The sequence below is a fragment of the Anastrepha ludens genome, chromosome 4 (assembly GCF_028408465.1).
Source record: "Anastrepha ludens isolate Willacy chromosome 4, idAnaLude1.1, whole genome shotgun sequence".
In the NCBI taxonomy this organism is placed as follows: Eukaryota; Metazoa; Arthropoda; class Insecta; order Diptera; family Tephritidae; genus Anastrepha; species Anastrepha ludens.
Window position 1 is genome coordinate 124,745,125 of NC_071500.1, and position 16,867 is coordinate 124,761,991.

General features: G+C 35.2%; 2 protein-coding genes across 4 annotated transcripts in view; one reads left to right on the forward strand and one right to left on the reverse strand.

The window, feature by feature from the left end:
* The window catches only part of LOC128861045 (sideroflexin-2), a 37,877-nt gene that overhangs the window by 10,029 nt on the left and 10,981 nt on the right, over positions 1–16,867 (reverse strand). The gene's annotated exons all lie outside the window — the stretch shown is intronic.
* Positions 854–16,867, forward strand: part of LOC128861044 (CTP synthase) — a 38,730-nt gene continuing 22,716 nt past the window's right edge. Inside the window, exon 1 of the mRNA XM_054098923.1 lies at positions 854–1,429. Within this exon, the coding sequence (XP_053954898.1) occupies positions 1,264–1,429 (166 nt within the window). The 5' untranslated portion in view covers positions 854–1,263. The remainder of the gene's footprint in view (positions 1,430–16,867) is intronic.

Genomic DNA, 16,867 nt, shown 5'->3' on the forward strand with positions numbered 1-16,867 from the left:
ACAAACAAGTAATTTTTTCCCTCTTGTTTATTGTGTTTCGTATTATTCACGCTCATGACACCAGCCGGTTGTTAAAGAAGCGGCCTTAACAACCGCGCTGTTAGTTCTGCCATTTCCAAACTCGATAAAGAAGCAAAGCGAATGGGTCTGGTGGTAAACGAGGACAAAACGAAGTATCTCCTGTCATCAAACAAACAGTAGGTGCACTCGCGTGTCGGCACCCACGTCACTGTTGACAGTTATGATGTCGAGGTTGTAAAAGACTTTGTTTAGTTAGGAACCAACCTTAACACCAATAATAATATCAGTCTTGAAATCCAACGGATAATCTCTTGCCACCAAGCGCTACTTTGGTATAAGTAGGCGATTGAGTAGCTAAGAACTCTCTCGACGAACAAAATTAACATTTTTAAGGCTCTCAAAGAGAAAGATTCTGTGGAAGATTTTTGGGGTTTTCCACGTTGGTAACGAAACGATGGAACAATGAGCTATATGAGCTTTACGACGACATATACATAGCGTGGCGAATGAATATCCAGAGCCTACGTTGATTGGATCACTCGTTCAAATGGAAACAAACGTTCCGGTTCTGAAAGTATTCGATGCGGTACCAGCTGGTGGTAGCAGAGGAAGAGTATGGCCTCCTCTGCGGTGTAAAGATCAGGTGGAGAAGGACTTGGCTTCGCTTTGTGTTTCCAACTGTCGTCGGTTAGCACGAGAAACGACTGGCGCGCTTTGTTAAACTCGGCCATAATCGCGTAAGCGGTTATTGGAAGGCGCCACCTTCTATATTCTGTACACTGTGGTGGTTAGCACATAATAATACAAATTTTGGCATCTATCATTCTTGGTTAAAAAAATCCGGCATCGCTCCACATGGCTTTTATGCGGATTCTGCATTCGTTATAAGGTTTTCGTACATAGAAATTATTTGGCGCAGATTGTGTTTTCATTCATGCAAAGTGGAAGAATTAAAACATGTGGTGTTGCTGAGAAAATACTAGTTAAACGACGCTATTAATTGTTTGATATTTGCAATTGATTGCGTTTCGACAAATGGAATAAGACTTTTGAAAAAGTTAATAGATCAAGTGCGGAAAATCTTTCAACACTGCTACCGCGTGCTATTTTATTGAATAAAAACTTGCAAAATTTAAGTCGTAGTGAAACACAATCAAGTGGATATCCCAATAAAACTTTATCTGTGAATATTTATAAATATTTCGATTTTAAAGCGGAAACTTGGTGAAAAGAAAGGAAATAATGAAGTACATATTGGTAACGGGGGGTGTTATCAGTGGTGTCGGCAAAGGTGTTATCGCCTCATCCTTTGGTACTCTATTGAAATCGTGCGGTCTCAATGTAACATCAATTAAGATTGATCCATATATCAATATAGATGCAGGAACATTTTCGCCATATGAACATGGTAAGTTAGGATAATAGTGCTAATAAATGTTGTAATTGTATTAAAGTGCATGCGTATGCTGCCTCAGCTGCAAGTTGAAGGCTAGGCACCGTCATCAGTATACATACTTATGCATACTGCAGAATTACGGGTGCACAAAGATGTATGTGTACTTTTGGCAAATAGTCAAAATATTTTTGCATAGCTTTGTTATTTGTTTTTAGCTTAAGTCAATATGAAAATTCTTAATTTGGCACTTTTGTTTTAACCCTAAAAAGGACAATGTTGTTTTTGACTCACCAAAGCGAAGTGTATTTCAGTAAAAATTTAGTGTGATTTGTCTGTCTACCGTGTACACTAGGCCGGGTCGATTTGTGGGGAGGCAAAAAAATGGCTGAGCTTTCCTTTTCTACCACGATATATTTGGTTATAATGTCTAAGTGCGTGGACCAAATTTAAAAATTATAACACGCAAATGTAGTCACTATATCAGCCTTTTGATTTATATTCTTTTTATAAATTAAAATTAAGAATTAATAGCAATATTTAACGTTAAAAATGCATCTTTTTTTCATAAGCTTGAAAAAATGCCCCATTACAGAGGCTTATTTCACTTAAATACAAACACAGAAAAGTAACAAAATCACTTATAAAGATTCTTTATTACATTAAGATTCGATTGAAAGCTATTTTTACTAAATAATAGTCCAAATTCTATTAAAATTCTATTATTACAAATGTTCTTCTAACCGTTTGTAATACCGTGCAGAATAAATTTGAGGAGCGAACTGTCAAACGAACGATGAGAGAGAGAAGAACAAAGGGAAATAAGAAAAACCCAGTCAACCAAAAGGGAACAATTCTTTCATTATTATTTTTATTATTTATAGGGGCGCTTTTTTGATTTCAAATATACATATATATTACAAAAACAAATATTTTTACAAATACTGAAAATTTGGAATAAAAATCGCGCGATTTTTAGTCCAAATTTTCGCCTGCGGCGCTTTTTTGATTTCAAATATACATATATATTACAAAAACAAATATTTTTACAAATACTGAAAATTTGGAATAAAAATCGCGCGATTTTTAGTCCAAATTTTCGCCTGCGGCGCTTTTTTCATTTCAAATATACATATATATTACAAAAACAAATATTTTTACAAATACTGAAAATTTGGAATAAAAATCACGCGATTTTTAGTCCAAATTTTCGCCTGCGGCGCTTTTTGTTTTATTTCAAATATACATATATATTACAAAAACAAATATTTTTACAAATACTGAAAATTTGGAATAAAAATCGCGCGATTTTTAGTCCAAATTTTCGCCTGCGGCGCTTTTTTGATTTCAAATATACATATATATTACAAAAACAAATATTTTTACAAATACTGAAAATTTGGAATAAAAATCGCGCGATTTTTAGTCCAAATTTTCGCCTGCGGCGCTTTTTTTGATTTCAAATATACATATATATTACAAAAACAAATATTTTTACAAATACTGAAAATTTGGAATAAAAATCGCGCGATTTTTAGTCCAAATTTTCGCCTGCGGCGCTTTTTTCATTTCAAATATACATATATATTACAAAAACAAATATTTTTACAAATACTGAAAATTTGGAATAAAAATCACGCGATTTTTAGTCCAAATTTTCGCCTGCGGCGCTTTTTGTTTTATTTCAAATATACATATATATTACAAAAACAAATATTTTTACAAATACTGAAAATTTGGAATAAAAATCGCGCGATTTTTAGTCCAAATTTTCGCCTGCGGCGCTTTTTTGATTTCAAATATACATATATATTACAAAAACAAATATTTTTACAAATACTGAAAATTTGGAATAAAAATCGCGCGATTTTTAGTCCAAATTTTCGCCTGCGCCGCTTTTTTGATTTCAAATTTACATGTATATTACAAAAACAAATATTTTTACAAAAAAAACATTTTATAAATAGTGAAATAATGCAAAATCGAACATTTTTTGCCCTAAATTTTCGCCATCGACACTCATAACTTTTACGATAAAACAACGTTTTCATAAGTGCTATGAAATATAAAACCTAAGTTAAATGCTTGCTGGGTTGACGACTGCTGTATACTCTTCTCTTCAACTGTATTTCAGTACAAACTGCAAATGCGGTCGGAAAAAACCTAATTTTTAAACATCTCCTGGGAGTTCTATAGGGACACTAGGAGGTTGGGACTTTCACAGTTATAATGGTGTAACCTTGCTCTTTCTAATGGGCGTGGTGGGTGGTGCCACGCCCCCTCCCTCTCCGCCCCCCATTCAAATATATCGTGGTAGTAAAGGAAAGTTTTTCCAAAAAAATCGCCCATTGCTCTGTGAAAATCATATTCTAGGGATCAAAATAAGAAACTTTGCCGAAGGAACCATACCTTTAAAAGGAATTCTGATGTCCCCCAATTTGGGTCGAACTTTTAGTGTCTTTTGTGGGGAGGCAAAAAAATGGCTCATTGCTCTGTGAAAATCATATTCTAGGGATCAAAATAAGAAACTTTGCCGAAGGAATCATATCTCTAAAACGAATTCTGATGTCCCCCAATTTGGGTCGAACTTTTTAGTTTCTTTTCTATAACTCACTTAAATTACTTTTTTCATTTACATATGCTCTGACTAAATAAATTTCTTAAGAGAAAAAATTGTTATAAATAAATAATAAATATTATTATAAATAAATAAAAATAAAGAAAAAAACATAGCCATTTAGCTGATTTTTTCATGTAAAGGCCAAAAATGGTGATATTTTTAAATTGGGGGACATCAGAATTCGTTTTAGAGGTATGGTTCCTTCGGCAAAGTTTCTTATTTTGATCCCTAGAATACGATTTTCACAGAGCAATGAGCGATTTTTAAATCGACCCGCCCTAGTGTACACTTAGTTTAAAGTTCAGCATTGTCGAAACGAAGAAGCCTAATATTCACCTGTTATAATTATTGTTATTATTATTTGTAGGGGATACAATTTATTTATGCAATACAAAGTACTTTAATTTTTTGTAATACTTTCTAAATTGTTCATTGAAGGGGGATAAGCATGGAAGCAAGAATGCTTCCACACGGTTTTCGATGATTAATTTAAAAAACGTAATTATATAGTAGTCCCCAACTAATTGAATTTGAAAAGTTGCACAACTGTCTGGAGATTCAATTAACCGTTACTCGTTTAATTGAACAGAAATCCCGCTTACTGCATTTGGTTTTAATTAAATTTAGCAGGTGCCGGAGAACGAATTCATTTTTTTCATATAAACATGAAGTGCGGACATTTCCGTTTTTTTTTTCTTGCACCATTTTTAAGCTGTGTCGAATGAATGACAAGTGATATTTGGCTGAAATTTTTCTTTATGCTTTTGCTAGTTTATTAGTAGTTTCTACCGTTCCTATTATTTCATACTTTGCTCAAGAGTTCTTGCGATGTTTATAAAATTTACCAATTTGATTATTCCAACATCTTGGTTGGATTGTCATTAATATATATTATTTATTTATTTATTTTTTTTTATTATTATATTTTATCATTTATTATTAGTGAAAATGGAATTCTTTGTTATTCGGTTTCTTCAGACTTTGAATATTATTATTATTTTAATTTTCCATTCAATCGTAGTTTTTTCGCATTTCGAATCTCTCTGTATTGAATGTTGTTTATTTTAACAACTTTGGTATAAGAGCACTTCTGATACATAAATTTGGCTTTTAAATTTTTTCAGTAATTGTGGGAATTAAGTTTCCTTTTTTTATTATCTAGCTGTGGAAAATGGGCGGGTAGTGAGCACATAAGGCTAGTGCAGTCAGATTCTAGTTAACCTTTCCGATATCACTTTGGTTAAATAATGTGTTGATTGTTGCTGTAATGTACGAATTCCTGTTGAATATTTTGCATTTCTGGAGAAGGTGGATTTGTTTTCCATAGGTTGATATAGCTGGCTACTTATTTTGTAGAAATTTTCAATTTGTTGTTTTTATTTTACATAAGGCTATCATGCGATAGTCGAATAAGTTGGTGCGTGACTACCATTCGGAATTCACAGAGAGAACGTAGGTTCGAATCTCGGTGAAACACCAAAATTAAGAAAAACATTTTTCTAACAGCGGTCGCCCCTCGGCAGGCAATGGCAAACCTCCGAGTGTATTTCTGCCATGAAAAAGCTCCTCATAAAAAAAAAATATCTGCCGTTCGGAGTCGGCTTGAAACTGTAGGTCCCTCCATTTGCGGAACGGTAATTTGAGGAGAAAATGGAAAACACTGAATTTCGTGTGCTTATTAAGCCGATTCACCCTTAGAAACCCACTGTTTCGACTGTTGTTTGGTCTCTGGTGTGTGGTGATAGATCCATGTTTCGTGCACGGTTACAAAACGGCGCAAAAACTCATTCATATTCCGATTAAACAACGCTAAACCTTCGTGTGAAGTAGTTACACTATTGCGTTTGTGGTCGACTGTGAATTACTGGGTGGTCTGATAAATGTAACTGTAAAACACAAACTAACTGACGCAGCACGTTTAAATTTTGACAGGAGTCCACTGACAGATGCCTGTTGACAGGAGCAGTATTTCTTTTTCAGTAAATAGGTCAGAAATACAAAAAGTCACGGACTTATTCACCCGCCCTCGTATATATCATGCCCAACAAACAAAAACTGAACTCTACGCCTCGTTCAGTGTGTGCAATGAGCTAATTGGTTAACCAACAAAAAATTTTTTTTAATTAAAAAAAAATTACAAAAAAGAAAAAAAAATTTAATTAAAAAAAATTACAAAAAAAAAATTCTTAATTGAAAATAATTAAGTTAAGTTTAATATTTTGTGAAAATAGTGAAGGAAAATGATCATTCTCTTGTTTGTTCGACCGCAATGTCCATCGCTTTTGCTATTGCCCACAGTTCACTGAACGCAGTTGAGGTTACAAAATCGGTACTTAATCTTCGGAAGACCCACTGGGGTGTGAGTCAACCCGCCAAATATTTTGTGGTTTGTTTATTTCTAACATCTGGAAATATACCGTTATCTGTATTTTAGCAATGCCGATTTTACGCTTCTAATTCATGCGCAGTAAGTTCTCAGTAGTTGGTGCGCACCGAATTTATGCAGATTCTAAAAAAGTTATTGGGTGAAATTTAACCCAATGCGTAGTTCGCGTGCATTTTTTGCATATACAGTCAACGTGTAAACAAAGTGTACACCGTACCAAATCGGATAAAAATTGTTCTATCTAGCCTAGAATAGATAGAAATTGACCTTTGCTAAGCTAAATATTACTTATAAACGTACAGAGTAGACTCTCCACACCTCATGGGCGTTACCCATGGCAAACATTTTAAAGTTTCTATCTTTGTAACTGTTCACTAAACTTCTCTGTTCAGATATAATTTGCTCTTTAACAGTACTTTATAATCTTTTTAAACGGTGTATTTTTAATAATTTTTAGCTGGTAATTTTTGCTGTGTAATTGTGTAATTTTTCAATTATGTTTGTGTATTAGTGGAAAATAAAAGAGTAACTATATTTTAGCTGTTTGTTTGACTTTATGCTTTTATATTGTATACCGTTTTGTTGATAAATTTCAGCTTTATTAATTCACGAAACTCTCGAAACTTTTCCCTTTCTTTGGATACCAGTTCCTTGTCTAGCACATACCATGTCCGTAGTGCGTTTGGGTGGACGGAGTTTGCTCTAGGCATCTGCGTAGGGCGTTGTTTTACACTGTTAATCACTGAATACATTTCTAATCTACACTACCTTAGTTTTTTTTGCTCCAAAGTTTTCGGCAGATCACTTGTGGTGGTTGTGGAATTGAGTTTCAATAGGAGTTTTGTCGTTAAGTATAGTATGTTAGGCCGTGTTTATACTGGCGAACATTTGTTCGGCGAACACGAAATATGTTAGGCTATTTATTTATACTTTATTTAGGATTATTTTATAAAAACATAGTTTATACTATAACAAAAACCAAATAATTTAAATTTTAAAACCTTGTACAAAATCTAAAAAGAAGTTCAACAAATTTCCATAGAAGTTTTAAACTTTTTAATCAGAATTTTTAAAAAATATAGTTCACACTGCAACAAGAAAAATAGAAAGCAAAGTTTCGAACTTTGTATAAAATATGCAAAAATTCGGCAAATTCTCATTGAAATTTCAAACTTTTTAGAAAATTTACGAGTATGCAGTTTTATAGCCCATTGAATTTTGATAAATAAAGTGCAAACTTGAAGGTGGCTCAAAAAGCGCGTTGATTTTTCACATTTTTTTCTGTTGGCGGTATTGCGCAGTTTCTCTATATAAAAAAATTTCGCGCATTCATTAATGGAAGAAAACGTGGAAAATAATATTTAAATTGAACTCGAATTTTGAGCCATATAAACATATATTTGAACTTAATGAATTCGAAAATTTAGGGCATTTTCAGGAATTTTTTTTTACATTAAAAAATGATAGCCGATATTTAAATTTTTTAGGCTTTTCATTTAACTTCTTTTACATACAAAAATGAAAAAAAGTATTTTTTTATTTTAATAATTGTAAAAATGGCGCTGAAGTTGACCCTCCCGAAAAATTGGATCTGGACGGTGTTGTCCATTTTGGCTCTTTTATTTATCTGGAACACAAAAACCCAAAAAATTATTAATTAGTGTGACTGTAGCTATGACTCGTACTAGAATAAAAATTGAAATAAGAATATGATTCTAGTATGGGCGATAGCCATTGATTTTGTGAACAACATATTCAAATTTCAGACGATTCGATTGACTAGTTTTTTTTGACAAATCTAGGCCGAAAAAGTAGTTTTGAGATATTTGAGTCTAAAGTTTTGAGAGTGGCCGTGTAATGAATCTGACTTTACCTGCTCAAATGGCTGTAGAATCGAAAATACTGGAAATATCCTTCCAAAAATTTTTATTTATTTATTTATTTATTTAAGTCTATGAATTACAATCCTTACAGACTATGATACAAAAGTTGCTTAGATTAAGCTACAAATATATTATATGTATTTAAAAACTATACTAGCTACTAACTAACTATAATATAGAATTCAAAAGATTTAAAAGTGCTGTTCTTGAAAGCGAGAAATCAAGAAGAACATCATTATGAACGGCATTTAATTCCCGTAAAGCACGAGTAATGGGAGCATTGCTGGCACACGTAGTTTTAAAGTTTCCCCCCATAATAAGGGTAGAAGTTCCTAAGAGATCGCTGGGGAACATTAAATCGAATCCTTTCCAATAAGTAGGGACAATCAATTACTCCAGTAATAATATTATGAGTAAAAGACAGACACAGTATAGTCCTACGAATCTCTAAGGACTTGAGACTTATAAGCATGAGACGAGCAGAATATGATGGCATGGGATCAATAAAATTCAGGGACTGAAGGGCATATTTGAGAAATATTTTTTGCACACGTTCGATTCTATTAATAGCTTGCTGACTACAAGGTCTCCAAATAAAAGCAGCATATTCTAAGTGAGATCTAACAAAAGATGTATACAGTAATATTATGAGTAAAAGACAGACACAGTATAGTCCTACGAATCTCTAAGGACTTGAGACTTATAAGCATGAGACGAGCAGAATATGATGGCATGGGATCAATAAAATTCAGGGACCGAAGGGCATATTTGAGAAATATTTTTTGCACACGTTCGATTCTATTAATAGCTTGCTGACTACAAGGTCTCCAAATAAAAGCAGCATATTCCAAGTGAGATCTAACAAAAGATGTATACAGTAACTTAATGGTATAGGGATCAGAGAACTTAGTGGCGTTCCGTCTGACGAAGCCCAACATCGAAAAAGATTTAGAAGTAATATAATTTATATGGTTATTAAAAGAGAATTTGTTATCGAAGATGACGCCAAGGTCCTTAAACTCACTAATACACTGCAGGACACATGCCGAGATCCTGTACTTAGTGCACAAAATATTAGATGTTTTAGAGTACGATATTTGGAAGCACTTAGATAAGTTCAGCGAAAGTCGTGAATTCTGGCACCAGAAATAAAGCCTATTCATGCTTGAAGTTTAATGGCATCCTCTTGCGTCTTGATCGCTGAGAAGATCTTAAGGTCATCAGCATAAAGCAAAAATTTAGCAAATGTGAAACAACTTTTGATGTCATTAATAAATAACACAAATAAAAGCGGTCCCAAGATACTTCCTTGCGGAACACCTGAGATGGCAGCAAAGGAAGTAGATGAAATACCATCGATTGTTACAACACAGCGTCTATTGCTCAAATAAGAGTTTATCCATTGCAGAAATGTAGAATGAAAGCCAATACTAGCTAATTTTTTAACTAAGATTCTATGAGAAACTTTGTCGAAGGCTTTTGAAAAGTCGACCTGGAAGCCAGCGGAGAAAGAATCAATGCAGTATTCACTAAAAACGGCCAGATTAGATACTGTAGATCTGTTAGCAATAAACCCATGCTGATTAGGGCAAATTAAAGATTTAACGGCAAAACTCAGCTTTGCATAGACCGCATGCTCAAAAATTTTGGAGATAGTCGACAGCTTAGAGATAGGTCTATAATTTCTAACGTCATTTTTATTGCCACTCTTAAAGAAGGGCGTAATGAAAGAGAGTTTCCATGCGTCAATGAAACACCCCGACGATAAAGATTTGTTGAAAATAATTTTCAGGGGATAGACGAAGGCCGGACAGTTTTTTATCAAAACTGCTGAAAGTCCATCAGTAAATTAGACAGTATATTCCCTATACTTTCGAAATATCAAAAAAAATCGATTTTTTTTTTAATTCTACACAACCTTAATAAAAATCATAAAATATTTAAACTGTAAACTTTTTTGTTAAACTTGGCTACAAATTTGGCAACTCCTCATATTTCTCGCAGTAGAAGAGGGCCCTATGGACCGTCACTCAAATATTTTGAGGTAAATGTAAAAAGTTCATATTCAAAAAATTTTAATGCAATTATGTGTCTAAATAGTCAAAAATAACTCTTCAACACAAACAAACAAACAAATAATGAACCCAGTTTTCTTTTTGCCAAATATGTGCAGTCTGTCTAATAGAAGCCTGATCGACATAACTTAGTAACTATTTTACCAATTCGATTCTAACAAACTGCATTGTACGGGCTTATAATATTTTATACGCAATATATTCAATAAAATGTGTAGTCACCACTATTAGCTATAAAAACTTCACATCTTCGAGTCATACTTTGTGTTCATTTCTGCGCAAATTGTGGAGGTAATCGGCTCCACATCAGCTTGATAACTGTTTGACCGTCCATATTCGTTTTCTTTTGAGTTTTTTCTTAACTATTGTGGAGGCTAATTCAACATTTCATTTTGCTGTTTCCACTCTACACATCTTCGGCTTCGATGCTGGGGATCGTTGTCTTCTTGTATCCCAGGTTGGCTAGCTCTTCTAAATATTTTCGCAGCTGACGGTAAAAATGTTTTTTGCTAAATTTTATTCACCAAATCTACTTTGAAATTGGCGGTAAACACAAATAAACAAATCGTTTTTAAGAGAACCAGCCCCAAACATGAACTTTAACTGGATGCTTAACAGTTCGTTGAAGTTGTCCATTATCAGTTGTAGACCTGGACCAAAGCGGATTCATTAAAGGTGGTGGCACTAGACCAACAACAATGTTTTGTACGTTTGATTGTTACGGTAAAGTATTGGAAAAGTAGATAGAAAACAAAAAATGGTTTTGCCTTGTTTCATTCTGTACTGACAGCCACATGAACACGGCGAAAGAAAAAGAAAAAAAAAAAACCAAATCAGCTGATTTACCGATCTATTAAAATACGGCGGCCGCCGTAGCCGAATGGGTTGGTGCGTGACTACCATTCGGAATTCACAGAGAGAACGTCGGTTCGAATCTCGGTGAAACACCAAAATTAAGAAAAACATTTTTCTAATAGCGGTCGCCCCTTGGCAGGCAATGGAAAACGTCCGAGTGTATTTCTGCCATGAAAAAGCTCCTCATAAAAATATCTGCCGTTCGGAGTCGGCTTGAAACTGTAGGTCCCTCCATTTTTGGAACAACATCAAGACACACGCCACAAATAGGAGGAGGAGCTCGGCCAAACACTCAAAAAGGGTGTACGCGCCAATTATATATCGTTTCACTCATTTATTTAAATATTTTTTGCGGATACTCGTGAGATTTTTGCACTTTTAGAGTGCGTACATAGGAACGCTGCTTCGTCCGCGGAACTAATTTTGTGAAAACAACGTACGCTTTCTAAATTTGTCACAAAACTAACAAATTGCTCGGTCACGCTTCTATTAGACATACTGTACCTCCATTTTTTCGTATCAATTCAAGCTTTCGCACAATTCTTTTAACCAACTTGTGTATGCAGATAAATTAAAATCAGCTGAATAACGCTTATACTCAATATTTGCAGAGGATAGAAAATGTCACGATCAGAAAACTGGTCAGATTGCAGCAGTGTGAGAAAAGAACATGTAAGGGTAAGAAAATGTTGAGAAAAGAACACGAAAATTTGGCAGCTCTGACCAAGGGCAGAGTAGATGCGAGAAAAGAACACACTATCAAATATGGTTCTCAAATAACTATTCGTATTCGTGTTGCCAAATAACAACTTTTTCTTAATTGCCTCTATTTAATACCTGTCCATTCCCACCGCGTTCGGCCTACTAACAATAATGCTTCAGAATTAGCGAGACAACAGTCATATTGCAGGTGATTAAATAAGTACACTTTGTTTTGGTAATCGACAATTTAATAAAAGCAATTAATTAAATAAAATCAACCAGTGCATGACTCTATTTTATCGCACAATACTGTATTTATGTATAGAGTGGGCCATGTAAAATTTGCTCTTTGAATCGGCTATAAAAAAAAAAAACGAATCAATATTTTTTCAAACTTTTTTTTATTTTGAAGATTGAACATTGTCATTTATGAATGAAAAATAATATCGTTCAAATGACTGCCACGACTGGCTTTACAGTAGCCCATTCGATCAACCCAATTTTTAAGCACATTTTCGATTGTTTGGGCTCCAATTTTATGAATGGCAACTTCGATTTCGTGTTTTAAAGCATCAATAGTCTCTGGATGGTTCGCATAGCATTTGTCCTTAACGGCTCCCCACAAAAAATAGTCCAACGTGCTTAAATCACAGCTCCGAGGCGGCCAATTGATATCGGAATTTCGGCTGATTATTCGGTTTTCAAAAACGGTAGCCAAAAGTTCGAGTGTAACTTTGGCAGTGTGACAAGTTGCACAGTCCTGTTGAAACCAAATGTCGTCCATGTCATCCTCTTAAATTTATGGAAACAAAAACTCGTTGAGCATGTCACGGTAACGCTCGCCATTTACTGTAACCGCGGCTCCTCGCTCATTTTCAAAAAAAAAAATGGCCCGATGATGCCGCCAGACCAAAAACCGCACCAAACAGTGACTCGTTGTGAATGCATTTGCTTCTCTACAGCAACGTGTGGATTTTCTGAGCCCCAAATCCGACAATTTTGCTTATTGACGTAGCCACCGATGTGAAAATGAGGGGAGCGTGTCATTATTCTGTATTACAAAATTCTGGGTGACAAAATTCTGTGAATTGCAAAAAAATGCTGCTTTTTAAAATTCTGCTTTTTTAAAATTCTGCTTTTTCAAAATTCTGCATGTTTAATGCGAAAAATTCTGCTTTATTCAATTTTTGTGATTTTCGTCATACAAGAAGAGAGTCAAAGTTCTCATCTCCAGGTAATATTTGATTGCAAACATATGTATATTACATACCAATGTATAACTGTTATCAACTATAATTAATGTAGGTACAGTACTATCTCGATAATCCGGACACCCTTAATGTTAGGGGTCGTCCGGATTATGGGGGTGCCCGGATTATAGATGATTTTTTTTTTTCAACTAAACGTTGTTTTTTTGAAATGAACATAACGCAATTCAGATATATGTATGTACATAAATAGTTTTATTAAATACAGTACAATCATACTTACATAATAATATGTACATCTGTACATAATCAAACATTTTTTTTATTTAGTATGTATATTACTATTTCAAAAAAATTATTAATTTTGGTCTGCTGCGAGTTCGCCAGCAATATTTTATCTGCAGTTTCTTTAAATCGTCTTAAAACTAAAATATCCATAGCCGAAGCGTCAATTTGTTCTGCCCATTGTATAGCCTTGGAAAAAATATTTTTTGCTTCACCGCTACTTATAGTATTTACCGCTTCAACTATGGTGCAATCAGAATCAGCTTCTTCTATATTATTATTTTCCACCACAGACTGTACAATTTCCTGATCAGAAAAATCGTATTCGAATTCATCTATTCCTTTCGCCCAATTATTTATGAATTCAATGTCATTCTGTGAGTCTGGATTAATTGATGCGATGGTAGTTTGAATTTCATTCAAATCTGGATTATTGACTGTAAGTTGAGCCAGAGGTATCGAATCTTCCTCGGTCCATTCTTCGCTGTGACTCCCCAACAACTCCTTCCAACTGTGTACAATATTTTGTTGTGATATACCTAACCACGCATTGTTTAAAAATGTAACAGCATTTCGCAGCGTAAAGTTTTTTAATGCAATTCCAAGATCTGTATTGTCCGTAATGAGATGATTTAAAAACTGTTTTCGGTAAGTGACTTTTATACAATATTTTGAATTAAATCTTGATCTAACGGCTGTATGACTGCTGTGCAATTAGGTGGAAGAAACACAATTCGGAAATTCGGATCCGTTCCAAGATCTTCCGAACCTACGTGGCATGGCGCATTGTCAACTAGTAAAATAACCTTTAATGGTCTATTATTATCTTTTAAAAACTTTTTTACGTTTGGTATAAAATGTTTTCTGTACCATTCTGTAAATAAATATGTCGACATCCAATTTTTTTTCGAAATTCTATTTTACGAAAAACTCACAAAGCAAACTAAAAATTAAAATACATATGTATGTACATATTGCGAAGCAAATTTGAAAAATGTCCGGATTATAGAGTAAAAAATGTTAAACTGTCCGAATTATAGCAGTTGTCCGGATTATAGATGTGACCGGACTACCGCGTGTCCGGATTATCGAGATAGTACTGTATGTACATATGTACGAGCGGATTCTGCTGTTTCCGTGGCGCCGCAATCTTATGGCGGATTCTTATAGAACTCGACAAAAGAAAACGAAATGAAAGAGTACATTTTTTTGATATCTCGCTTAGTTTTCGAGATATTGAATAAAAAAAAGGCTGGAAGGCCTCAATGGTTTTAACACGGAAAGGAGTTCTACGCAAAAATACTGTGGATTGCGTAGCCGGAGTTGGACTGATGACGGTTATTTTTTTGAAGCGCGGCCGAAGGCCGCTGACGCGAAAAGGAGTTCTACGCAAAAATACGGTGGATTGCGTAGCCGGAGTTGGACTGATTAGGGTTAATTTTTTGAAGCGCGGCCGAAGGCCGCCCACGCGAAAAGGAGTTCTACGTAAAAATACGGTGGATTGAGTAGCCGGAGTCGGACTGATGAGGGTTATTTTTTTGAAGGCCGCCCACGCGAAAAGAAGTTCTACGCAAAAATACTGTGGATTCTATCGAAACTGAAGAAAATTTTTTTTATTATTATTATTATTATTTTTTATTTAATATCTCGAATAATTATTAAAAATAATAATAATAAATTAAATAATTACATTACCTCTTTAACGATGTTAACATTATATTTTAATACAGAAATTTGTAATACAGAATTTTGTAATACAGAATTTTGAAAGCAGAATTTTTGAAAGCAGAATTTTAAAAAAGCAGAATTTTAAAAAGCAGACTTTTAAAAAGCAGAATTTTGATTTTAGAATTTTGTACATACAAAATTTCGACACCAACCCGAAAATGAGCTTCATCAGAAAAGATGATTTTTCGTTTCTCACAGTTTGAGTAGAAGACTCACCACTTTAGAAATAGGTTTTCAATATTTCCCAATTTTTTTCAAGCGTATAGCGTCACATTTCGTAAATGTCAAACCTTTAAGTAAATTATGAACACATTTGACATGCCATTTGTGTTATCATTCTCAAAAAAATAGGTGGTTCAAAAAGCAAACGCTATATAGCCCACCCTGTATGTACGTATACATGTGAGCACATTACGCTTAGCAAAACTGTCATACATTATGATCAGAATAACCATATTCAATGCGCCCACTTCCGTTCGTAGTAGCCACAGCATCTGCATTGCCATCGTCCCTGCGCATCCCAGCAGCGAGTTCGAATCGTTGGCCAGTTTGCCGATTTGTTTGCGTTTCTTTCCCGTCTAACCGCGAATATGGCACATTTGGGTGGCAAGCGACCGACATTGGACTGAGCGTAACGGCTCGTTTGCACTGTCGGCTTGTTGGCTCGCCGGAAAGTCAATACTAGTCGAACCGACTGTCGTTCGTGCTGACCCATGTGCTCGCCCAACGGAGGCCTATTAATTTCATAGGCACATGAGCTGGAATATGCTCGCATGTATGTGTTATATGCGTGTGCATGTACGATGTATATGTGCTTACATGCGTCTCTGCTTCGTCATAAACAGTGTTGAAGGAGTGTCTGGCTTCACGACGACTCATTTCGCCGTTCGTTCGTCAGCCGGTTGTGCTGACAAACGCAGCACGCTGCAACATCATTATCACGTTCGTCACAAGCAATAGCTACTGCGACTGCAATAAAACCAACCCAACAGACTCTGCTTTCAGTCAGCGCCAAGCTGATCGGCCACTACATTCCACCTCATCATGCCTCACAGCTATTCCATTTTGCTTCGCCTCGCTCTTAATGGCTGGTTGGCTTCAGCCGCGAGTACTATTTTAATATTGCGTGTGTACATCATGTGTGCATATATTGTATATGCATGCATATATGTGTGTATGTATGTGTGTTATGCGCTTTCGCCTCATATTCCCCCCAGGTTTTTGAATTACTCAGCTTCTGTCGATTGTGTTGGATGAGGACGCCAGCTGGAGCATATGTGCACAAAAAGGGAATATTGAGAATAATAAAATGAAACTACGAAAAGAAGCAAACTGAATTGCGTTTGGCGATTTTATGCGCCGTGTTTTTCTCCTTCTCTTTCTCTTTGGCAACAATTCTCAACGCATTTTTACTGCCATCCATTTGGCAATGTTGCGACCAGAACGATACTTGCTACCAGCCATCAGCCACCGTTCTCATCAACTTTTCTGTACGGCTAGGCTTCAATGGTGGCGTCTCTGCTTTGATTTCTCCTGTTAATTCCCCCTGCTTGAGTCTCAGCGACTTGTGTTGCCGTGATTATTGCAATGCCGTCGCCAACTGTAATTTGCACGCCGTGACTGCCACTGTGACCAAGCTGCCAGACCATTCCATGCACCCGTGCACCTTGTTCCGCTTATCCGTCCATCCATCATATGCCCATGTGGCCAT